Raw genomic sequence first — 25,506 nt, forward strand, 5'->3', positions numbered from 1 at the left:
TGTAATATTTCACAAATAAAAGTAAATAGCAATAGAGCTGCTGAGTCCTGTCCTCCAGGTCTGTATTTCATCTCAGTTATCTACATATTGATCAATTTATACCCTGTCAAAAAAACCAAAACTTTTCGAAAGAAACTGTGGTACTAACATGAAATACATATGCTAAGCAAAAATGGATTAGGAACCATGTGCTGATCTCTTCTCCCTGGGATCCTGTGATAGGATGTGTTCGGATGGTTCAAAGCTGAGCCAGGAAAAGTTTAGACTGGACATGAGGAAGCATTTCTTTACTAAGAGGGTGGTCAAACACTAGAACAGCCTTTCTAGAGAGCTGCTTGATGCCACAAGTCTGTCACTGTTGTAAGAGACATTTGGACATTGCTCTTAAAAACACGCTTGAACTTTTGGTGAGCCCTGAATTATTCAGGCAGTTGGACTAGATGATCATTGTACATCACTTCCAACTGAAATGGTCAATCCTGTCTATTCTATTCTATTTGTATGTACCGGCACCACGTGCTGCAGACTATGAGAACAGATCAGATTCACTCTGTCTGTGGTATACAACACAGACACCCAAAACGTTATCAGCTCCGAGTTGCTCTGAAACCACAGCAGTGTGTATGGGGCTGACAATAAACCCATTTATGGAACATCATTCCTGATCTCAAATCACATTCTGGTTTTCCAAATTTGTTCTGGTTTGCAGAACTGACAGCATTTTAACATCAACAAGCACACATACAAGGCTGCCCAAATTAGAAACAATTCATTTGAAATTGCTATGCAGAGAGAACAGCAAGTTTCAGCTCCATAGATATGTAAGCACCATCCGCTGAGAAACAGGGTTTGAAAGTTTTGCACTTTCTGAATAACAGTCTCCTTTGTATCCACTCTCCTAAGGGCACTACAAATGTTAAGTATTAGCTTTCTTATGCCCCAGTTTTGGGGGGGCATAATTATACAGCTAATTATGCCCCCTTCAAAAGCAACATGTTAAAAACTTACACGTTAATTCTGTTTGGTTTTTTTAGTTTAAACATGTCATCATGTTTTCAAGCCCATCTGGAAACCTGTTTGCCACCCATATGTCATACACACAGTCCCTTTTCAACGCCAATGGCAGGCTCAAAAATCCCAATCTGAACCGAAAGCTTCAAAGTTTCTCACAGCTTTGAGATTATTTGAATCCTCGAATCACAAAAAGGTTACCACAGTAGTAGCTTAAATACACACCACAAACACACAAGCACTTCCGACCTCACATTGCAATCACTTAACTGAAACTGAGCACACAGCTCTTGTGGAAGCAAGGATACAGTTTAACTTCATGTTTGTGATTTGAGCTCATTTCTCTAAATCTTATGAGAAGAACAATGATTCCCCACGTGTATTTCCTCCCATGACAGTCAGTGAGAAAACAATTTTTCCCTCAAGTAATTGCCGCGTACATAAAAGCAATATTCTACAAAATGCAATGATTGCTTGCAAGGGCAGATAACAAAGTCCTATTTTATGCATACACCAGGGTCTGTTTATTCTTTACTGTTACATCCCTTGCCACTGGATTTCCTTCCACCCATTTGCCACACTTTGTTATAGAATGACTTTGATGGGGCCAAAATAGTCTCGTTATTTATCAGCACAACAGGATCTTGTTTATGCAATATATATTAAAATGAAAAACAAAGAATGAAACACAATTTACACCTTTTGTTAATTACTGTTCACTGGCACCTGGCTACCATTAACATGAGGATCCACCAAGACTTTGAAGAAAAAGCATCTGAATTTCATTTACCTAATTCAGTCATCAGAGATTATCACAACAGTGCCCTTCACTCCCCAAAGTGAAGTTCCTACAGTTTTTTTATGTGGTTTGTTGTTGGTTTGTTTTTTTTTTTAAATCTTGCAACACTTCTCAGCACTATGCAGCACTGAAAACTACTCTCTATACAAAGCAAGGTGTCTTCTGTTTGGTCTTTAGTTCTGTGAATGCACTACTTCTGCTGAAAAAACCCTGCAGGTGCTACCCTTCCATGCTTCCCACCCATGCAGACGTTCTCCAACTGCACAATAAATGCCAGGTCAAATACGTGTTACTCCATCAGTATTTAAAGTTTCATTATTGTGTAATAGACCTTGTTACATGGAGTGGTGACTCTCCATCATTTTACCAGCACAAAGTCATTGAAATAAAGGCCCTTGCTTGCAGCACTCTTTTAAAAAGACTTAAGAAATAATTTACAATATTGTCTCAAAAGATTGTGCAAAAGACAACTCAAATATAAGCAATATTTGTGATTGGTTTGTTCATGTGAACTATTCTGGTAGTAGTATCACAATGGTCTATTTTTATTCCAAATTGGTTTTTACTATGAAAAGTTCCATCCCTATGAAACTAAGGCTTGCAACATTGATTTCCATGGCGCTGCTTGGAAAGACGCTGCAGAAGAATAACGTGGATGTCAGGGCATTTTACGTAGCAGCAGCAAGACTGTGTGAGCAGTCTGAGCGGTGGATTTGCTCCAGGTTATTTTGACTACTACATGCAACATTTTACCAAAATGAGCAGGACATCCGTAGGGTGAGATACAGCAAGATTTGGAATAGTCAGGACAACACCAAGTAACACTGGGCAATGCGACACGGTTCAGTAAGAACAGACCGGCAACTTGGACATGCCGTGGATCCTTCTGTCAGCGTGGTGTATAATGATTTCAAAAGTAGGAAACTAAATGTAAAGAAAATAAAGACCTAAGCCAATAAAGCAAGCCAGGAAACTGAGCAAGCAAAGTCTGACACTCTTTGCTTAGCTCTCCCATTGTGGCAAGCTTTGGCTTGCAGATAGGATCATTTCATAGTCCTCCCAAAAGAAGACACCTTGATGTGCCTCCATGAAGTAGTGATGGAGAACAAGGTTTTTTTGGAATTGTGAACCTTCGTCAACCACTTTCCTTAATTGTTCAATCATTGTATCAGTTCGTCAGTGAGCATTTCTAGCTGCAATGAGCACGTGAGTCCTAAAAGAACATCTTGGAAGGGACAGTAGAAAACATCTTCATTTACATATATTGAGGTAGCACAAAGATTCTACACCAAAGAGCTTGAAAATCTGACCAGATTCTTTTCTGTGGGTGCCGCACAGAATTTCAACAGGAAAAATTTATTTTCAAGATAGACTTCAAAAACGCAGTAGTACCAGTCTTCAAGTTTAGCAAACAACTAAATAAAAAAAAAAAACCTAGATCAAGAAGAGTCCTCCAGTGGGTCGTGCTTTTCTGCTTTCAACAAAACTGAGCAGAGACCCCATCCACCAGACTGTCAGCTCAGATCCTTGGGCATTCAAAATTGTTTCATAAAGTTTAACTTCTGAGAAGAGACATTGTTGAAAGCAATTGTTCAGCCAGCCAACTACTGTCACTTCCATGAATATGAATAAGCTCCAATATAGGACACTGAGCTTTTTGCAAATGTAAGAAGATCCAGTTGTTCAGTTATTCTTTGCCAGTAAATCAACCCGCCATTATTTCGAGACTTTTATTTTCCTCTGATGTCTGAATATGTGGGTGGAGTTTTGTTTTAAAGTCCCCTTCTTCCCATTTCATAAAGATTATTTTTATACCACCTTGATAAGCTTTCAGAGCAGCAGGAGGAATCCTAGTGTCAATGGGATGAGGCCCTTGAAAAGATATCTACTGCTATTTCTCCTGAATGTGCATGATATTAACTAGCACTTACTCTGAGGAAAAGAGATAGCTAAAGAAATTGTTCAGAGTTCATGAAAATTAACATTTGATGTAATTTTGTAGCCATAATTTGCATGTACACAACTTAGACATAAATACATATGGATTAATGCAAATTTTCATACCGGGAAAGATTCACTGTGCTCTGTAAAACTAAGGGTAAGGCTGGTGATGAATCATTTTTTTTAAATATTCTAGTCTGGATATATAAATAGCTCTCTGTTTCTAGAATAATTACTACTGAAAAACGCAGCTTCTGAAATAACCTAGGCCATAATTAACCTTCGCTTCATTAAATCACAAATAATATCTTTTTAAAGTCTTATTTGTAAAGGCAAGCTGATTAATTTAAACGTTTCCCTTTTGCAAAAGATCTAATTGAAATTATTTACCCACACAGGGACTTGTCAGAACTCGTATACTCTGGGCAGGTTGCCAGCCGGCTCCCTTGCCCTTTCCCCAGCTCCCCGGGATGGAGCTCCGCGCTGACCCCGTCTCTGCCTCCCCTCGGGGGAGCAGGGGCGGATGCTCGGGGAGAGACGCCCCGCCACCATCCGCGGCCGTTCCCGCAAGCGCGGCATCCCCCTGCCCGGCCCCTCGGTGCTGCACGACCCCTCCCCTCCGGGCGGGACCCGCTCGCCTGCCCTGTCCCGCCGCGTCCCTGCTGGGGGATCGGGGGTGGCGGTGGGGGCCAGGGCCCGGCCTTCCCTCCGCAGCGGCGGAGAGAGGGGGCGCTTGCGGATGCAGGAGCGATGCGGAGCCCCCCATGCCCTGCCCTGCCCTCTCTCCCAGCCCGGGCTGCCCTCGCCGCACGGCCGAGCTGTGCTGGGCAGGACTCGGCGCCGCCGCCACCGCACCGCGCCGTCCCTCCCCTTTCCTTGTAAGACAGCGCCGACCCCCGACCGAAGGAAAGTTTCCAGCCGAGCGCCAGGACAGGTCTGGGCTGTCCCCGGCGCTGACGCCCTCTCCGCGCCGCCGGGACGAGACAGTCCCCCTCCAGCCCCATCCCCTTCCCGCACCCAGCCCCGCCCGCCCCGTGGGTGCCGCCCGGGGCGCTCACCTTCCTGCACCGCATGGAAGGGGTTGTTGGCCTCTATGAGCTTGATGGAGTAAGTGATTTTCTCGCTCTGGAGGATGTCGTCATTGAGGTTCAGATCCGACACCGCCTGCTTGAACACCTCGTCGTCCTTGGCAGCATTGCCCTCGAAAATGGCACCTGAGGGGAGGAAGGCGGCAGAGGGTGAGGAGGGTTCGGCCCCGCTCATCACCAGCTCGGCCCGCCCGCCAACCCAGAGCCCCCGCTCCCCTCCGGGCCGGCTCGCACGGTGCCAGGCAGGGCATTCCCGGGGCATCGGGGCCGGGACACACGAGGGGGCGGCCGGGCACGGGGAGGCTCAGCATTCCTCCGGGCCACTTGTGCTCCACTGGCATTTACGGAGCCCTGAACCGCAGCCACGCCGGCGTGAGGGACTCGCTTCGCCAGTGATGAGAAAGGGAGCAGGCTTGGGAACTCCACCAACTTTGTGCTCGCTCTGCTTCGCCGCTCCTGGGATGCCGCCTTTCAGGCCGCAGTTTTATTGAAGCTTACAAGCACGCACAAACGTCAAGTCAGGATTTGCGTCCAGCAACCTGAAAGCTGTAATTTTACTGTCCTGTTTATGCAGTTAACGTGAAAACATCTGGCGATCTGTGTTACATAAAATCCCTCTCTACGGAGCGTGTGTGTGCCCACGCCAGGCTTACTGCCCTGCTGTACGCGGCGGTGGGAGATCTTTAGAGCTGGCAACAAAACAAGCAAAAAAAAACGTTATTCCCCAGCCTGGAAAAGTCCTGCTGATTCACACCGTGCGTGCCTGTGCACTGCCCGTGTGAAATCGGAGCCGTGCACACAGCAGCTCCTCGCTCCTGCCCACCGGACCGCTATTTCTGCCAGCACTTAGCAAACATTACTCGGGCCGAAGTTCGTGCGGGGAGAAGCCGAGGTGACACCGTCCACGCGCAAGAGAAGCGGGGCAGAGGGGAAGACCCGCGGAGGTTGTTTCGCCCACCCCTCTGCCCCCGGCCAGGGCACTTCTCCAAGGCCGCCTCCCTGCCTCCCCGCGGGGCTGGTCCCGGTGCCGCCGGGGTCTGCCCTGCCCTGGGGAGTGTCCCTGGGCCGGAGACCTCCGCTGCGGTCAGGGCTGACCCCGTCTCCTTAATGGCTCCGCAATGCTGTCTGCCTTGGCTGCGCCCCCAGGCTCCGGAGGCGAGCGGCGATGACCGGAGCCTCCTCCGCCGGCTCCGGAGCTGCCCGTGCCGGGAAACTTGTTACAGGGCTGGTCCCCCTCTCCCTTTCCTCGCCCCGGGTCGACACGAGAGTTTCCTCCCGTCTCAGTGGAGCCTCCCCTCACCAGGATGGCTCCTGCCCCGGCCCCCTCCTTTTTTTGATCTCTCATCCTTCTCGAAAGGCTGGTGGGAATTACGGCTTTTCATTTCCCGGCCGTTCTCCCGTCTCCTCCTCTATCATCCTCCACAAGTGATTCTCTCCCCCCTGTCCACCCCTAAACATCCTCATTTTCGTTCCTGCTGGTACCTTTCAACACCAGCCAAAAGGTGACTGCAGAGCCTCGCTTTTGCTTGCCAGGCTTCCCGCGGACATCACCGTGCCTTGCTCCCAGAAGCCATAAAAGTTCACATCAGCCTTTCCTTAGCCTCTTATTCATCCCTCTCTTCCTCCCACTGCTGATCCAGCCTTCTTGCTGCCCAGGGGTTTTAATGAGATCTTATTCAAACCACAACAGTTGCGCGCACAGACACACACGCACACACAGAGCCGCTGCAAAGCTCGCCTTTCTAACCCTTTCCCAGCCAAGTTCCCCCCCTCCGCATTCCGGCTCGGCTGACACCTGCTACGACAGGGGATGCAAACCAGGGGATTATCTCCCCGAAAGTTTTCCCTGTGAGCACGTTCAGATTATGCCTCTCTCCTGCTCGGGTGATGGGGGCGGTTGTTTGTTTTCGGTGGCGAGGAGGCGGGGGGTGGGGGGGAAGAAAGCCTTTCCACGCAAACAGGTCCAAGCACAGACTCCCCAGGCACATGGGAGACCGCAGCGGCGGCCCCGGCGGGTCCCCTGCCCGCTCCTGGCCGGGCAAACAGGCGGCATTTGGCCCCTAACTTTACAATCAGGAATAGCCGGGTGAGGAATTCAGCCGCCTTTCTCCCATCCCTCCTTCTGTCTCTCCACGGAGTTGGGTTCAACCGCTGCCCGTGACATTATCGCGGCTAAACGAGATGCTCCCTTTATATATTTATATATCTACCGCGTCTCTCTCCAACCCCCCCGTTCCCTGTCTTACCAATGTGGATGATGGAGTCCGCCCGCACCGAAACGCACTGAAATATCCAGGGGAAAAGCCAGAGCATCAACACTTCCATTTCCAGCCTCTCGCACAGCACATCAGCCCGGGTTTGGTGGGAGAGACAGACAGGGGAAAAGAAGAAAAAAGACGCAAGGGCAGGTGGAGTAAGGCAGCGGGCGCCGGGGAGAGATGCCCAAACACCCCCCTTCTCAGAAAAAAAATCCCGAATTCCTGCAGCGACCCAAGAATTTCCCAAAATCGAGCAAAAACGGGCGATGGGGACAGGCGGAGAGGGGGGGGGAATAAAAAGGGGAGGGGGGGGAAAAGCCGGGGCTTAAAAAAAAAAAAAAAAAAAAAAAAAATCACGGAGGTAGATCCCGGGTTGGCAGGCGGCGCGGCGGAGCCTCCAGCGCTCGGTGTGTGCCGGGGCGCCGGCAGACCGCGAACTGCGGAGCGGCCCCCCCGCCGCCGCCGCCCGCCCCCCGCGCCACGTGACTGCGGAGCCTCGGCGCTCGGTGCCGCCGGGGCACGGCGGGCGGGCGGGCAGCGGCGGGGGCAGCGGCGAATCGGGGCGGCCGGGCGGGAGCGGGGACACCGACCGCGGCCGGGTACAGCTGGGTACATCCAGAATTAGATGTACATGTGTATCACGCATATCTCCCGGAGGAAAGGGGCAGGGGGCCGATGCTCGAAGCGCAGGGAGCGAGGCGGGTGGGCAGCTCCCCGCTGCCGGGCGCGGGAGGGTCCGCGGGGCCGCAGCCGCTGCCCGGAGGGCGCCCAGCACCGCGCGGCCTCCCGCAGCCCCCGCCCGGCTCCGCGGGATGCCCCCGCAGGTAAGGGCGTGGGGCCGCGCCCGCCGCCGCTCCTACAACTTCGGGGCACCGCGGGGCGGAGGGATTGCCCCTTCCTCCTTCCGCACGCTCGGGCCCGGGACATGGTCCACGCGTTTGAGGAGCGAAATGGAAATGAGAGGCTTTTACCCCCGCGCTGGGGGCGAAGGGGTGGGGGAGAAAAGTGGTACAGCATAACCTTTTCTTGTTTTGTTTTGTTCTAGCTTTCAATGAAATCCAATTCATAAATTGGACATGCTCAGGCTCAGAAGACTAATTCATCCCCTAAAACAAACGCATCAGTGATTGCAGGCACCCAAACGTGACAAGCGTCTCAATATACCGAGGATCCAGAGAAAACAAATTCATTCAGGAGCCCGAAACGTAATTAAAACTACTGCCAAGAAAATTAGTTGAGTGCAGGATGTTACCAAGATTATTAAGTTGCTGTAGGGCTGAGGCACGGACCGCTATAGCGATACATAGAGATGTCAGCCTTTGGACAACGGGAAGCAGAGCGATTCCTGGAGGTCGCAGTCTTGCAAGCGCAAGCCTGGTAACAGCGCGCTGTGGCCGCATCCTGCTCTCGGGAAGCGAAAGGCAGAGCCCGAGGGCTCGGCAGGGAATGACCGGGTCCCCGCCGCCTGCTGAGCCCCGGGAGGCTGGTCACGGAGGGTCCGGCGGCACCCGGACCCCTGTCACTTACTATAGCATCCCTGTGACGTCTATTCAGCACACTTTTTATAACCATCACCTGTATATGCTCTAGTAAATTCTCCGGATACTTAGCATTGCTTGCTTGCAGGAGCGATAGCTGCAATGTATTTATTCCATATAGAAAATATTTTTTTCCCATGCAGAGCACAGTACAACAAGAACTGCTCAATGCTAAAGGAGTAGGAAATCTAGATAAGCTTTACAGTGGCTGGGGAGGCAGAAGGGGGAGGGAACACACAGTATAGATGGAGCAGAGTGAAAGGGAAGGAAACCGAAATGGAAATGATATGAACAAGAATCCCTGTTGATCCACATGCATCAACAACCTCTTATTCAGTGCTAGTTACAAGCACAGCTTTTGAACAGGGAAGAGCAGGGGGTGAATAAAACAAGATATGTTTTTTAAAAATAAATCACTTGTTAACTACTCTTACTTACAGTCCTTGTCTTAAATATGCAATTTCGCACTGATCAATGCAGAATGATATATACTGTACTCTGCATTTCATGTAATAAAAACACTTAATCCAGATAATTGGCTTCTGGGACAGAGATCAATAGAAATGTTCCTTATTTGACTACGTTAGCAAGTCAAAATTAATTCTAATTTACATTTGCTTCAAATCAATATGCACTTAGTGACTTACACAGGCTCTTTAAAAAGTTAAGCACCTATATTGACCAGAGTCATATATATGTCAGTAACAAGTACATGTGTGGGAATTAGAGAGGGGGAAAGTGTTACTGCAGAACCAGTCTCTGACTTTCATAGAGTAAAGGAGGTTAAATTTATTTGTGTTTGAGTAGTGCTTTGGCATCCTAGCCTGAAAGCTGTAGAAACATGCAGCTGTTAACCCTGTGATTTGTGCAGGCACCCAAGCACCCATCAGTAGCACTCCAAGCACTTGGGAGCAGGTTTGCCTCTTTCTGTACTTTGCACAGTGAGGTCCTGACCTCAGCTCGCATGCCTCTGGTTGCTATTTTAGTAATAATAAAATAGTAATATAAAATATTAAAAATCTAAACCCAGTGAATTGGACAAGTTACAAAATTTCCTGTGAACTCCATGAGCAAACACTCTGCATGCAGAAAAGGATCCAGTCCCAGCCAAGGGAGGGATGGGGGAAAGACAAGAGCCCAGAATACTGTAGAACAGACCAACTGAAACAGGCCCCAAAACTGGGCAGAAGGCTACAGTCAGAGGACAACAACAAACAAGAAAAATGCCTAGAAGAAATCTCAAGTGCCATAAAATCTGATATGCAACATGCAAAGTACAATGAGACCTAAATGGATCCACCACAGCAAAGAGAAGAACTGCAAGTTCCGTAGAGTCTCTTCAGGATGAAGAGTTGCAGCAGTCAGGCTGCATTGCCTTTTCTTTCCCATTATTTGCATAATTTTTTTCTTTCTCCTCTCCCACCACTCTTCTTTTTTTAACAACAACAACAACAAAAAAAAAAAAAAAAAAAAAAAAAACCAACAAAACAAAACAAAACAACTTTGGCTTGGATTATGTCTTCCATAACACTTACTGATTCCCCTGTGATTTCCCTCCTTCCCAAAAAAGCTATCAATGTTACATTTCTAAGCCCAGTATAAATGAGACCACTCATTTCAATTCTGCCACTCATCATTTGCCATCAGGAGAGTGCTGACATTTTGCAGTGGGTGAACACTGTTTAGATGCAGCAATCAACACTAAAAGGCTAATCCATTCGCCAACATTTTGCATATTAAGAATGTTGTAGGTCACTGTGATATTCCATCATCATTGGTAGGGGACTCACAGCACATTATTACCCGAGGTACCACTGGATTTACAGTGCCAGTGGAAGAATGGCATCTCATTAGCAATATGCAACATAGTGACAGACACCACTCAAAATTCAACTCTGCCACAACAGATGTGATTCTATGCAGATTTCAGACAGCTCTATTACCTTTGCAAACCACTGTGGTGATTTTAGGCTTACCTATCATGAGTTATTGCTGTGCTTATTGCTGTTATCTGAATGAACATGGCATGAAACCTGTACCAAGTGGGGTTTGCTACCACGAGAGAACGGCCTGAGTAATGCTCCAAAAACTACATTGCAAATAGAAACATAAAGTGTCCTATAAAGGTAAACTGAAAGGTTTGTGCAGTGCCACACTCAGAGCCTTGTGCCCAGGGCTCTGTCCCTCTGTGCTGCCACAGCAAGAATGAAGCACGTTTTGAAAGACAGCATCAGAACTCTGGCTGCTGGACTTGCCTGGGTCTGGAAAACCCTCACGTTCAATGAGCATGTACAAAGCTGCTTCATAAGCACGAACTCCACAAGACCATAACACTGAGACTGTTATCATACTATATCCTATGCTCAGAATAAATGGAGTGCTTTAAGATTCAACATTTCTCGTGTCTTCTCTCAAGTTCCACCCATTTACTGTAGCTAAGCTGAGGCTTCCACATATGACAATATGTGCATATATATCTACATCTGTACACATAGCAATTATTATTATTCCTTCTGAAAGTAAATGGAACTCCTCTAAATCAGTTATACAGGTGTAAAGATGCAGCAAATACCTCCCGTCCTTAGCTGCTCAGTCTGTGGAGTCGGAAGAATGAAAACAAAAAATAAACAAAAATATGATCTTATACAACATGGTAACAATCTCAAGCCAAGACATCTATTGTTAACACACACAAAAAAAGGTCAAATTTCTCATTCTAAAATGCAATGAAATTGAACAGCTGTGCTTCACTTGGGAAATAGTAATGCAAAATCTCAAACCTACTATGCATTCCTTACTTTGTGGATGCTTGTGTTTAAAAATTCATTTTGATTGTCATTCTCCTGTGTTGACAACCCCAAGTTTCAGTTGCTTTATTGAAGCTTCTTTAGATTACTGAAACCACCTTTTCTCTTTTCATGATTGATAGCATAGTATGATAATCTTCCAGGAGTAAATGGACTAAAGTCTGCAAGAAGAGGCTGCTGAATTATAGAGTTCTTTGTGGGACAGTCAACATTCTTGATTAATTTGTTGTGTGCCTACCAACAATCTGAAACTTTGCTACAGTCAAACTTCCTTTGGATTGACATACCTTTTAAGGTGCCATAAAGAAGGCAAAGCACTATTATTTCCATATTTTTACCTGATTTAATTCAGCAGAGTACACACAGCCTAGATTTGATTTAATTCATACTTATGTTTGCTTAATTTCATCAGTTCAATATCTGTTGCATCTTGATAAGATTCATATTTACTTCCCTACTCCTCTCTTCCAGCTGTGCCTTTTCATACCTTATTTTACTCTAACAGGCATTTTCTTTACAATAGGTAAGCCTATAGAGGCTTTCCCAGCCTTCCACAGTTTCATAATTGCATAAATGCACTCTTAATGCAGTCCAAGGCAAGTTTTATAGGTGTTGGTAAGTGTAATCTCTATCTTGGCATCTGTATTTAATAAACACTTTGATTCAGAAGGAACTCAAAAAGGAATCTCTTTATTCACAACATTTTAATACCATCAATATGTATTTGATTGAGAATTCTAACACACAAGTGGCTGAAGAATCCTTTGTAACTACTATATGGGATGTGAGTGTAACTCACAGTTAGAGGAAAACCCTTTTCTCTTCCATTTCTAAGCAAGCTCCTTGTCATTATATCCACTGAACACTTACTGGAAAAGGCTAAACTCTGTAAGCTTTTTTCCTGAGCAGAGATCCTTCTTTTAAAAAAAAAAAAAAAAAATCGGAGCAAAGTAGGTATGGTTGTCATCTTTGTTACAGTACAGTTGCACAGGAATGCAGGCTCTCCAAGTAAAAGTGTTTGTCCTTTGTTCCTGATTTAATAGTAGCCATATCAAGATAATCTCTGAGCTAATTTCACTGGCATCTTGCATGCCTCATTGATCCATCCACATTGTACACACAGTCCAGTCCCGTGAGCTGTTCAACGAGCTGCCTATTACAGATGATGAGACAGTGCTAGGACAGCAACCCAAAGAGGCAGACACATCCCAAAAGGAAAACCATAACAAGAAAAACCCTAGATATCCTTCCCTGTCCAGCTGCCATAAATACAAACCCACCAATCTTGCACTTTCACAGGTAGCAATGAGCCAAGAATGACCCCTATGTTTTATAGATACTTCACTGCAAATACGTTTCCCAGTACTTCCACTATTATAAAATTTACCAACATTTGACCGTAAAAATATATCCTTGCTTTGTTAGAACTGATTGAAACTGCAGGGTGGGTATGCCAGACAGAGGAGAAAACAAGTTACTAGAATTTAACCTGCGGTTCACCTCAGTTGGGTGAGGACTCTGGAGAAGTCACATTTTCGCTACTTCTCACTTTACCCCCCTAGACAGCAATAAAACCAGTAAAGCAGCTGCTGCTGTGTGGTGAAGCCCATAACCAGAGAAGTCTGAACATGTTCATTTGAAAAAGTTCTGCCCTGCAGCCAAGACACAGTAACTGGTCTCATGTTTGTTCCTACTTCACTGCAAACTCCACCAAGGAGTGATGTAAGCAGAAAATTTTGCTACAAGCCAGAAACTGCCCTTTGCTGCATCTCAGGCAAAGAATAGCAACATTTTCAGTTGCACTAATTCCATCACTAAATAGTGATTCAGTTCGTGGGTACAAAGACCTTTAAAAGCCTCACAATGGAAAGTACTCTAAGTGGAAAGTAATTTTACCTTAAAAAAAACAACCCTGATCCTCCTCAGCAGTCCATTCTAAACCATATTATACTTAGGGACTGTCCTACAATAGGTCACTCCTACCAGCTGATAAGGTCTCCTTTTTTGACTTGCAATGCTGCATCATGGAGTTGATGGGTTGGGGTTTTTCTTTGTTTGGGGTGGGGTTGTTTTGTTTGTTTGTTTCCCACTGTGTTTTTATAGCATCCACTTTGCAGCCATTTGTGCAAACAAGGGCATATTTGCCTTTTCATTGACTCCATTAGCATTAATGGCAGTCACACACACAGAGCAGGAGAGAATATATTCTCCCAGGGATTTGTGTTCTCTTTTAGAAAAGGTCCCCAGTCATAGAGTTCATAATTCATACTCATGTTTCCAGGAAGGGAAATGAAGATTTTATACCAGAACCATCAGCTTGACTCTCACTGTATGCCTGACTTCAAAATTTATCCTCACAAAGCTTTTGCTTGTTGTAATTTTTGTCTCTTAGAGGAAACAAAACAAACCATCAACCAACAGAAACAACAAAAAAGCCAGACAGTATGGTAAACTGTCATGGTATATCTTAAATTTCCTATTAAAAAAAAGGGATTGTTTTTAAAGGCAGTGCAATCCAGCCATTGGAGCAGAGGGGCCATGATTCCTGGGCTCCATTCCCACCACAGTCACTGATTCATTTCATGACTAATTGAGTGGACTGTTGCATGAACATCGTATTCAGTTCTCAATTTAAGGGTGAACAAGAACATCAAGTTCCTTTCCTTAGTTACTGCACTCACTCAGCTGTCCTACTTCTCTAGAAGGTATAAGGGAAACATGGTATGTTTATTTTTGGCTGGTCAAACAAGTAATTTTAAGTAGTTTCAAGTTGGTATATCATACAGAAATTACAAAAAATTATCTAATTTAAAATAATTTCCATCAGAAAATGCTTCTTGTGGTCCTTGGGAACAACCCATTCCATGTAGCTGAGTCTTGATGCAAATTTTCAGTATCCAAGTTCCATTGCTGACCCAAGTGATGGGTCTTCAGCTGTCTAATGCTTTTGTTTCTTTTCAACCTTTTAACCATGGTGGGGAGGAGTGTGTGAAGTGGGGGAAAATACCTTATATTGAAATGGATAAGAAAAGCTCTAGAGACAAACCCACCCAGAAATACAAGCTTGGTTATACTCATCTCTTTGTTACTTCTTCAATTCTGCTGGACTAGGCACCTGAACTAGGTCTCCCACCTGAGAAAGGGGTGTCCTGATGATGAGGTGTTGGAAAAGGAGTGGGGGAAGAACACACACCTCTTTTGAGAAAGAAAAAAAAAAAAAAGTAAAACCACCTTGAAATATTTCCATATGGCCTGGTGAGAAAAGGGGAGAGAAGAGAAAAATCACACTGCTTCCTTCCCACTTTTAGGCTGTAGAAGGTGTTTGTGAGCATGAACAGAGTAGCAGCTTTCTAACCCAGCTTTCCCAGTGTCGAAAAGTTTGTTTATGTCAGGTTGATTTTCTGTGGGCATTTTATGCCTCTCCCTGAAAAGCAGCTTTTTCTATGAACACTCCTGCCTATGAACACACCCAGGCATTCACAACCTTTCCCATGGTTTAAGTCAGGTAAGCCACATCTTAGTGCTGCCTCATCCCTCCAACACCTGTCCCTTCCCATTTATACAGCCTCAGCTGAAAACATAAGTGTATCAGAGACACATCTGCAGTAGTTTTTATAGTGTGGCCAGTGGAAATATGCAACCCAGCACCACATGACTTTGTAGACTTCCACATAGAACCATTTGGGTATTATTGACATAGTGTAGAAGTTTAAGCCACAGAAAAAAGTACAAATTAGTTCAAGAGTTCCAAAACATTTCAATTCCTGGTACACAACACCTGAAAGCACTGGAAACAATGACCTCTTTTTAGTGATTCTAATTAGAAATGAACTTCAAACTATTATTTTGCAACCTGACTCAACAGTTCTGAAAAAAACAAAGCCGACAAAAACCTCTGGCCTTCTGAAGACTTGGAGATATTGTGGTAAAGGGCTTATGAAAAGGGCAGGGAGGATAAAAAAACAGATGCCACTTTAAGCATTCAGCACTCCCTGAGTCACAGTCCCTGTCACAGTACCCTCATGAAACCTCACCAACCAGTGGTTTCTAAAGTTCCCACGTTCTCCAATGTCTTCATAATATCATTAAATACACTCCTATCATGCTCCCAGTCCAAACTGTGCAGCATTATACAGCAATATATTTTACTACAGCTACATGCTACCCAGCTGAATGCAAGTCTGCAGTTGAAATAGCTTTATTTGCTGCAGTGCTGTATTATCACACATGACTAGACCAGGCAACATTGATTTTTAAGCAATAGCATTGATTACAGTCCTTATTTTTAAAATGCTGTCAGGATACAGCCCTTAGATAAGTACTTTAGGACCAAATTTGAATTGCATTTCCCAGCAGCTCTCCTTTTTTTACAGAGACCATATAATAGAATTACGAGTAATGCTACTGACTTCAACATGTACTGAGGATTTACACCAATGTGGTCTCAGTAATAGAAGCTTTTAGCACTCCAAACTTACACACCTATAATACACTTCAAATTATTTTTTTCAAAATGCAAAATCATTTTTTTTTAGCTCCACCAGCTAAAAAAGATGTTTGTTTTCCTGAGAGATAAATTTATTAAATTGAATTTGACCTTTTAGAGTATAGTTAGGTAGGGATTTCTGTTCCCTGGAAACACAAGAAGATTTTTCACTTACTGCTCTGAGTCATGCAAGAGTCCACAAGCAAGTAAGCAAAGCACTCTTGGAAGAACATTTTACATTAAATAAATTATGCCAGGGGAGGGGGCAAGGAAAAAAAAACCTCAACCTCAAACTAAAGTACATCCTTACACCTACATTTTAAATGACATACTTAAGGGTATAAAATCATCAGAGTTTTCATGCTCCCAAGCAGTCCTCCAGATTTATCACCCCTATATCATTATTTGACCAGTTTCCCTGGGTAGTGCTTGCTCCATTCCAAAAATAACCTTTAAACATTCCTCCAAGATTTCTATGCAGATTGTGCTTTTGTTGTCACAAGTTGGTAAAGACCTCTTAGTTATTTTACTGCTTTGCTAGCTTTATCACAAGAAACCCACTTTGCAAATTGGGATTATATACAAGGACCTTACTTTTCCACTTCTGGCTTCCTCCTGCTGGGAATACTGTTAAGTGAATCAATGCCATCACCTGTGCTGGTCTATCTGCACATCCACAAAACCTGTTACCCAAGTAGATGAACACCCTTTTACTCACACAGCAGTTGGTAAAAACTCAAGAATAGACAGTCTTTACCCTTTTTACCACAAGTCTCTTGTTTCACTCAGAACTTATAAACACCAGGAATAAAAAAAAAATCACAGGTACACAGCGATCTTTGTGTCATGTGTTACAATAAAGCAAAATTCTGTTTCTGAGCCTTGTTTGGCACATTATCTCTAAATTGTTTTTAGGCATTTATGCTTTAGATGGACTTACTATTGGAGACGAATTCTATTTTACTTTCCTCAGAGATCTTCGACTCCACCACCTACTTGGGCTTATTAAGAGACAGGTTTCCCTCTCAAGGGACAGATTTACAATCAGAACCTAAAGAAATCCAGTAGAAACACTAAACAAAGATGCATCCATTATTTGATCATTTCACATCATTCCTATAATTTACCAAGCAAAATATATTTAGGAGAGATAGGTGACACAACAGCATTTGCCATCCTGTTGTTGTTCTGTTCCAAGCAGCTTTTTCCAACCTGCATTCATGGATGACCCTTAACTAAGGGCAAACCAGTCCAAAGAAATTAATAAAAGCCATAACTGCTCCACCACCTTCATCTATGTCAACTGAATTAACAGGGCTTACAGAAGGGGGCTCAGGAGGAACAGCAGCAAATGCCATAATCCTCATGAACCTCAAAAGCCTTCTGCAGTTGATTTAGGAAAGTCCACAGAACAGAATACCTTACCCTCCCCTCAGCATAGCAAAAACAAAATTTCCATGCAACAAGAGAAGAAAATCAGATTGGCCTAGGATCACCACGGTGGAATTGTCACTTCTGCACTGGTGCCCTGTTTCACTGCCACGGTGATTCAGAGCCTTACCCCAACCTAAAGGGATGCAATGGCTTCAGCATCACAACACCATGGAGAGCAGCTGGACAGTTTTCCCTCAGCCACTCAGTCTAGTCCCCCTGCTCTCTTGGCACCTACTTGGATTTCTTTTGAAAGCTCAGAAGTTCCTCTTTCTGCAAACTAGCTACCGACCACCTTTGCACTATATACGTAAAAGAAGCCTCTAAATAAATACAGTACAGATGCCTTTCAGTGAACTTCCACCTCCCTCTAATTCTGTATTGGAAAGCTATTATAGAAAGGAACAATTATAACAAGATATATCCCTGCAAAACCCTGCTCCTTGGTGCACTTCATGAATTCACACTTTAACAAAGCGAACTTTATAACTTTGTTTTCTTAAAGCCTGACAAGCAGATGTGATTACTAGGTGCAGTACTTGGTTTAAGAGACACACTTTTTTCCCCTCTTGTTTTTATTTTCAGCCCAGCATGCTCCAAGGCACTCAGTTCAACAAATATTTTGCCTGATAAGTTAGTAGTGTAGATTTTTCCTTTACCCTTTTCAAAGCGAAAGTGTATATGGATGCACGGATTTTGTGTAATAATCTGAGTTAGACGAGTAATTTTGCATTATAATCTGGGCTCAGTATTGTTTTCAGCAGCAGCATTTCTAGCCTCAGGAGCTGAAGCCTTCCATCAGCAACATATTCCTTTTCCTTTTGCTCAACCATTCATAGAATCACAGAATATGCTGAGTTGAAAGGCACCCACAAGGATCATCAAGTCCAACTCCACATCACTGCCTGACTACAAAACCACCTAGGCAGAGATAAAAATCTATTGGGTCTTTCACAGATAACCTGCCAATCACTCGCTCATATCTATCAAGATCATTACTAGCAAAGATCACTAAGTCAGAAGTTTCCATTAGTGGCTCCATACCCTGGCTGTGTAGGCCAACTGCCCTGGAGAACCACCCTAGAAATTTGCCTAACAGTGTGAAATAGAAATAGGAAACTGCAAACCACCCTGCTCCCTCCTGAGGTCAAGCTGCACGAGTGGTTACTGCATGACACTGCTAACCATGTACACTGGCACAAATTCACAGCTTCCCTCTCTGTCAGGGGCAGTAGCCCTGCCTGCTCAATTCTGTCAGTGTTTGCCACCATATTTTATTGTGCTTTAGCTAATGTGGCCTGAGAGGATGCATTTTAAAAGCACAGTGAATGATTTCTTCTATTTAGACCTCTAAATGCTGGAGCGGAAGTTCTCACTATCTGCAGTTAGGAGTGAATCGTGGATTTGTGTACACAGGATGAAAACACTCCTCTGTTGATGAAGGTGGCAACACAGCAGCTCAAACGATTTTCCATTAACACACAATCAGACTTTACAATGCTTATGGAAGGGAAACAGATTCTGAATACTGCCTGAGACCAAAAGGGACTCTTGAACACTGGTGGGAAAACAAAAGCAAGTGGCAAGCAAATTTCTTATCTGTTGCTTTCTCTAACCTTGAGCTCATCTTGTTGCAATGTAGTGGAATACATATATACAATACAATTATGAATTTCATTTCAAGGCTGAACAAGAAAAAAAACATTTAAATAACTATAGTTGTTCTAAGCTGATTCACTATACAGTTTTACTAAAGATGGAATAATACAATGAAAAAATTGAGTGAAAAGTTACAATTAAATCAATAGATTCAAAGAATCAGATCACTAAATTAATACATCAACTGGTAACCAAATTAGCTCACAAGAAGAATAAGCTTTCTAGTTCACGGGAAAAAGACTTAATTGCTTTGGATTAATGCTAGAGAGAGAAGGTTTACAGCAAGAGCAAACTCCCTTTCAACTCCAGGCCACAGTCAGCACTAGCTTGTTCATAGTTCATAAACCATGCTGGTAAGAAGCACAGGCAACAGCTCAGTAGACTGATTCAAATTTCAAGACACAATAAAGTATAAGTGAGGAAACAAAGTCAAAAGGCCAAGAGCAGGTCTGACCTCAAACTTGAGTCAAGAGAAGTATATTAACTGGGTGGTATCCCCTGGTCCTTGACCAGCAAGGCTGTGCTCACTGAACTTCACGGCAGTGTCACTTGCCACTTACCCTTCTTTGCTACTGTGTGCCACTGCACAGTGATAATTCTTCTTTTACAGTAACCAAAAGAGGATCTTTATCAGTAGCTTTTCAGCTTTACTGCTTAGTTCTCAAAAATCTACTCCTTCACTGATGTGTTTACATTTCCTCTCAGGAAATTTTTTGAGGTGGTCTCTCTGCACAGCCACTAATGCAAATGTGCTTCTGTACAAAACAAAGCCTTGCAGGACTGTTTCGTAAACTTAGTATAGCCTTATCCCAGAAGAGTTATTAATTTTGGCCTCTTTTCTCTATCTGCATGTCCATTGTCATGGAACTTAGGTTTGGATTTGGTTTTTTTATATTTTAAATTATTGAAGAGGAGGAGAGAAAGTGACTGAAACACACATATACACTTCAACCAGCCAAGCCTTTCCCATCTTTTACAGAACTAGGCAGGAAAGTAAAATAAAGAGATCTCCCTCTAGAAACAAGAAATAAAAATTAAGAGCTCACCTTTCTGATGCCTGATTTCTTGGTCCCTAGCTCACACAGTAGCCAGAAAATCTTTGCTGCTTTGAAATGCATGACATTTTTCCAGGCTGACTTCTTACCTACTGCTAAGTAGCTCAAATTTTCACCTCCCCATTTCTTTTTCTTTTCCCCCACCAGTGAGAAGTTTATAAAGGATACTCTTCCAAAAAGTATGACTGCCTCTAGTACTTCGATAGTGATATGTAAGTTAGAACAGAATCCAGACCTCTATATTTCTTTACCTTAAAAAGAAAACTGGAATATAAAAATCCATCCCTTGTTTATGATTTAGCGATCGCCCTCAAACAAGAGAAACAAACTGGTTGACTGCACAAGAACTGAGTCTGTGGGCTCATTAACAGGGCTGACTTTAAGCCCAGATTTTGGACCATTTTTCCAACCACCACACTCCTGGCTGGATAAGCACAGTCCTCAATAGCCACAGCACAGCCTCTGGCTCTGGAGAAGCCAAGGCAGCTCTTGGGGTAACAGAGTGGCTGTCCCATAAACAACCATCCATGGCCAAAGGTCCAAATCCCAATTCTATTGTTGCCGGTGTATTTTGGTTCTGAAAAAATCTCCAGGAGCAGTTAATTAGGGGTGAGATAAGGAAGGGTTTATTTGCCAAGATGTTATACGACGCGCTTAAGGGGCTTAAGGTATCACTATGATCATTCTTTATGCATTTTGACTAACAGACAAATAGCTATTAATGAAACTGTTGTCAGGCTACTGGTCTCACTCCTCTTTAAGACGAAGAGACAGTTTTGTTCCTTTCATGACATTTTCTGCTGACAAACAGTGCAAAACAATTCATGAAATAACAAAGCTTCCCTTTATATGTTTGCATGACAACTTCCTCACAAAAAAAATGTATTTTCTGGAATAAAATAAAGCAACATTCAAAATAAGTATAACTTCATGTGTAAAAATCAACCCCAGACTAACACAAACCAAAATAAATAGTGGTAGGAACCATCTCTCTTCTTCAGAGGTGAGGAAGTCTCAGATGAGACCTGTTACCTGGGGAGAGATTAACCTTTGCCAAGGAATCACTAGGGACTGCCAATGCAAAACCAAAACCTTTACATGGATGCAGCATCGACAAGGCCTTAAATAAGCGGACGGGACTCCAAATGCACAAGGAAAGGAGATGTACAAAATAATGAGGGTTCTTTTCTGTGTGATACCTTCTGTGTTCCAAAGCACACTTCTGATTTGCTGATCTATTTTCTTTTAACAAGATGGGTTAGTTCATTACTTCTTACATGACTAAAAGCAGCACACTGCTTTCCTTCTACAAAAGACAGTAAATAATATTAAGGGACTTATATAAGAGAAGGTAGAGTAACTTTATAAGAGAAAGAAGCTCATAATGGCAGGATACAGGATAACAGTCCTAAGGCAACATCATAATAAAATGCACAGTTTTTATGTAACACCCTTTTAGATTGATTTTTCTACACTCCAAATGCTCCCATAACCATCTTTTGACATTTCTCCTGCACAGCTGGTTACACCATCCATAAGAAATCTCTGTCTTCCTGGCATTATTAGTATTTTAAATGCAATTTCTTTCACCTCCTTTCAACTAAGACTTTAGTTATACCTAACTGCCAGTTACCACCCTCCCTTTTAGAAAAAGAAAACCTGATTCCTAACCATTTGAAATCCATCTTTAATGAAAACTACAATATAATCATAATACCAGTATATGCACATTACAGGATAATGATTAGCAGAAGACCAAAAAAGTAGGTGTTACTTGTGCTCTGTGTCCCACTTGAAATGTTAACTCACAGATGAGCACAGACCTATGATAATAACACCATAACACCATATATATTACACACAGAACTACCAGTAAGAAGCAAAAAAGGTATTAGTTGCTTGCTTATGATTAATAAAGTGGTTAACACAGAAGGAATATTATTCTTGCTGGGTGCTCATTATGCATTTGATAATCTCTATTTATAGGACAATGAAACATGAGGCTTCTAAAATGCCATCTGTTGGTTTCTTTTTAATGTATAGGATTTCTGACTTCAGGAGCTGCAGTTTAGCAGTGTTGATAGTGCTACAACATGTAATACTAAAGCCCTTGGTTATGAGAATTTCAGACATTAAAACACCAATAAGCAGGTTGGATACACATCCTGAATAGTGTATCTCCTATCTCCTTATTCTAATCTATTTAAAACCCAATTTATACTTTCATGTATTTTGATCAGTCATTCAAGTAGCACAACACACACAAAATTACATATTGCAATGATCCACAAATGTGATAGAAGTGATTTTGGGCTTTGATCTCCACGAGATAAAAAAAATAAATAAAAAAATCTTTCTTAAGGCACAGAGTTAGAATCAGATATATCTGCATTAAATTCATCAGTACCTTAAGGATTCATTTTTCTAATAGATTAATTTTGAAAATAAAGCACTTGTGATAAAGGTCAATATTGGAGTGTATCAGCTCTAGTAAGTTTGACGGTCATTGACTTCTATACCTAATTAAGTCATCAAATGGCCAATATCCAGAGCTTGGGCTCCATTTGAGCATAAACTACTGGATTAAATACAATTAATGAAACTGATTGATGTTTTTGAAATGGGTCACTGTGTATTCATATCAGCATGAAGTTGGAGGGGGTTGTATCACTGGCTAAAGGTCTAATTAGGGCTACTGACCCCAACAGGAACCATAAACACCAAGCTGTTCATAGGGCAAGCAAACACAGGAAGCAATAGCCAAGCACTCTCAGGGACAATTTACACTTTGGAGGTTTCTTAGGGATATCAACATGCAATTTCTGTTCCCTCTTTCAATTGTTTTCACCTCAGTGCAGCCTGTGCTGTTGCCTCAGTGTTCACCCCTGCCTTGCCACAGCTCTTCTTTGTGCTGCTCCATCACAGTGTGTCAGATAACTGGAAGCAGCAGCTGCCCAGGACAGGAGCTGTCTTCTTTGCTATTTCTCTACAGCACTTTGACAAAGCAGCCTGATGTTTGAACCAACAGGATTATAATGCCTTCCATCCCAGAACATAGGATTTGCTTCCCCCTCAGAGGTTAGAGAAATGGTAGAAATCACTGCATTTCTACAAAAAATGAGGTCACTGTGTTAAGCTTAAGACATGTTGACATAAGTATTTGAGCAAAGTTGAAGTTTTGACAATAAATTTGCATTTGCTTTTTTGATACATAAAGAGCAATACGTGCTGTTTATAGTTTGGAGTCAGTCAGTCTAAGAAAGGTCATCAAGAACAACAACAAAAAAAAACAAACAAAAACCACAAACAACAAACAAACCAACAAAAGCTGTTTCATTAAAGGGCACCTAAACAACTTCCAATATCCATCTTTTGGGTGATGTACCCAAAAAGCAAATTAGTGTTCTTCTTTCTCTCAGAGACACAGTTTACAGTAAACACTGGAATTTGACCAGATGATCAAGACCGAGTGCAAATGGACTGCAGTTTTTGGGGTGGGTGTGGAGAAGCCCCTATTTGTGAACTATAGACGTCATATGAACGAAGCATACTATTTTTCTAGGCAATCCACTGTAAATGGGGTATTCTTATAAAACTCTGTCTTTAACTAATGGTAAACAAGTTTAGCAGGAGATCAGGGCAATTCAGTAAACCATGTCGGCACAAACCACAGCAATCGCAGTTCATTATGTGTGATGTGGTAACAAGATGAGGAGCAATGAATAATATCAAGAATGGCTGAGATGAGGAACTCAAATGCTCTTAGACGGCACAAATAATGCTGAAATGAAAATTTAAAAAGGTTGCCTGTAATTTAGTTATACAGCACTACTCAAAGTTTGTTCACACTCATTGAAATTAGCGGTGGTTATGTCTAGTTGCAGCAAATAAATAATCAATGTACACACATTTGGAAATCTCTTTCAAGTAGAACAAAAATAGATATCATTTTCACGTCTTTGGAGAACATATAGTCATGATTCATCTTATGCTTGCTAATAATATCTTTCCCTTTTTCCCCCCTGCTCTCATTTGTTAGGTTAAAGTCTGCTCACATATCATTTACCACGGAGTATTTTAGTAGTAACTAGTGGTATGGTTGTTAGAGCAATGTTACAGGTTATGCAACATCTTTTCATCCCTATATTTTGTTTTGTGCTTTTGCAGTAGCCTAGAATCCCCATATGCTTTATCTTTAAAAAGTCACAAAATTCCCTAAATGGAGCCCTAGAGGATGACAATATCCACTCTTAACCTGGAGAGACCAGAGGTATTTTGCATCATTTTAATTAAATTGTTCCAAAGGTCACCAAGGTGCAACACAGACATCAGTTAGTCAATACTGAATGGTTCCCACTGAACTGGAACTCCTTATCAACAGAAGCCCTGTAATTAAACAGTTATGAAAGTTAGAGTTTTTTAATTGATCTGAATGGAAAGGCAAATAGGGGCTTTTACATTTCCAGAAAGAAAGAGGATCTGCATTAGCACCATACAGTGTCCAATTCAAGAGTAGTGTGCTCGCAAAGATGAAAAGTAAAGTACAAGGGAGTTTATTTACAGGGTGTACCTTGAGCCTTGTGGAGTTGAACCAGCGAGGTGAAAAGCACACATAGAGCTCCCTTTGGCTGAAACTCTGCTCAGGCAGGAACTTGCTGCCTTGATCTCCCCCTCACTCTCTTCAAGGGCTCCCAAAAACAGTAAAGTGGAGCCATCTGGTTAACACACTTCCTTCCCACACATCCTTTTCCCTCAGCCCCTGCACATTACACTTTCGAACCTGCCATCCCTTCGACCTCTCATCTTGAAAAACGTGACTTTGGTGCCAATTTCCCCTTTGATCAGTTGCTCCAAAGAGAAAAGATGCAGGGATGGAACAGCCCAAGCAGTGCTGACAGTCACTATGGTTTGGCAGCTTTAATCATCAGCAAGGACAGTTTCATTATGGGTGTCTATAACTCAGTGACCTTTAATACACAAGTCAGGTCCTTCTCTTCTTGTAGTGTAAGCAATATTAATTGTGAATTAAACACTCTAAGGTGAATGAAGAGATAATTAAAGCACTTATTTCCTGTCCTAAGAAGTGAAACATGCATCTCTTATTTTTGAATTATGACTGATCACAGTAGAGCAGCCAAAAGAAAGCCCTGATTTGTTTGAAAGTTGTAACAGTTTTACAAAAAAAGCCTTTCTGAAAACCAGTATTAACGTGGCCATCACTCACACTTTATTTTCACCAAGTATAAATCACAGTTGCATAGGGAGACATTTGTTTCTCTTGATACCTCCAGACAACATGGCATATCAAGGCATGGAGTGGGAGAAGGAAACAGGATCACTCAACCACTTCCTTGAAACGGATCTTTCATTTGCAATACACAGTTTAACAACTGTGTATTTAAAATGTATTGTGCTGTTAGGCACCAACACTAA

General features: G+C 43.0%; 1 protein-coding gene and 1 long non-coding RNA gene across 3 annotated transcripts in view; one reads left to right on the forward strand and one right to left on the reverse strand.

Moving 5' to 3' along the window:
* The window catches only part of GRID1 (glutamate ionotropic receptor delta type subunit 1), a 525,483-nt gene extending 518,081 nt beyond the window's left edge, over positions 1 to 7,402 (reverse strand). The window contains exons 1-2 of one of the 2 annotated variants that reach the window (XM_039381152.1): positions 7,086 to 7,402; positions 4,810 to 4,965 (exon numbers count right to left, since the gene is read on the reverse strand). In XM_039381152.1, coding sequence (XP_039237086.1) covers positions 4,810 to 4,965; positions 7,086 to 7,164 — 235 coding nt within the window. In that variant the 5' untranslated portion in view covers positions 7,165 to 7,402. The remainder of the gene's footprint in view (positions 1 to 4,809; positions 4,966 to 7,085) is intronic. The other variant, XM_039381151.1, reaches the window with a different exon arrangement.
* Positions 7,403 to 7,778: 376 nt separating this feature from the next.
* On the forward strand, positions 7,779 to 9,061 carry LOC120323225. Its single transcript, XR_005563498.1, has 2 exons — positions 7,779 to 7,921; positions 8,143 to 9,061. It is a non-coding gene; the product is annotated as an uncharacterized LOC120323225 (long non-coding RNA).
* Positions 9,062 to 25,506: the final 16,445 nt, after the last annotated feature.

Source organism: Pipra filicauda, unplaced genomic scaffold, assembly GCF_003945595.2.
Source record: "Pipra filicauda isolate LSUMZ 115617 unplaced genomic scaffold, ASM394559v2 scaffold214_size1419223_pilon, whole genome shotgun sequence".
Taxonomy (NCBI): domain Eukaryota; kingdom Metazoa; phylum Chordata; class Aves; order Passeriformes; family Pipridae; genus Pipra; species Pipra filicauda.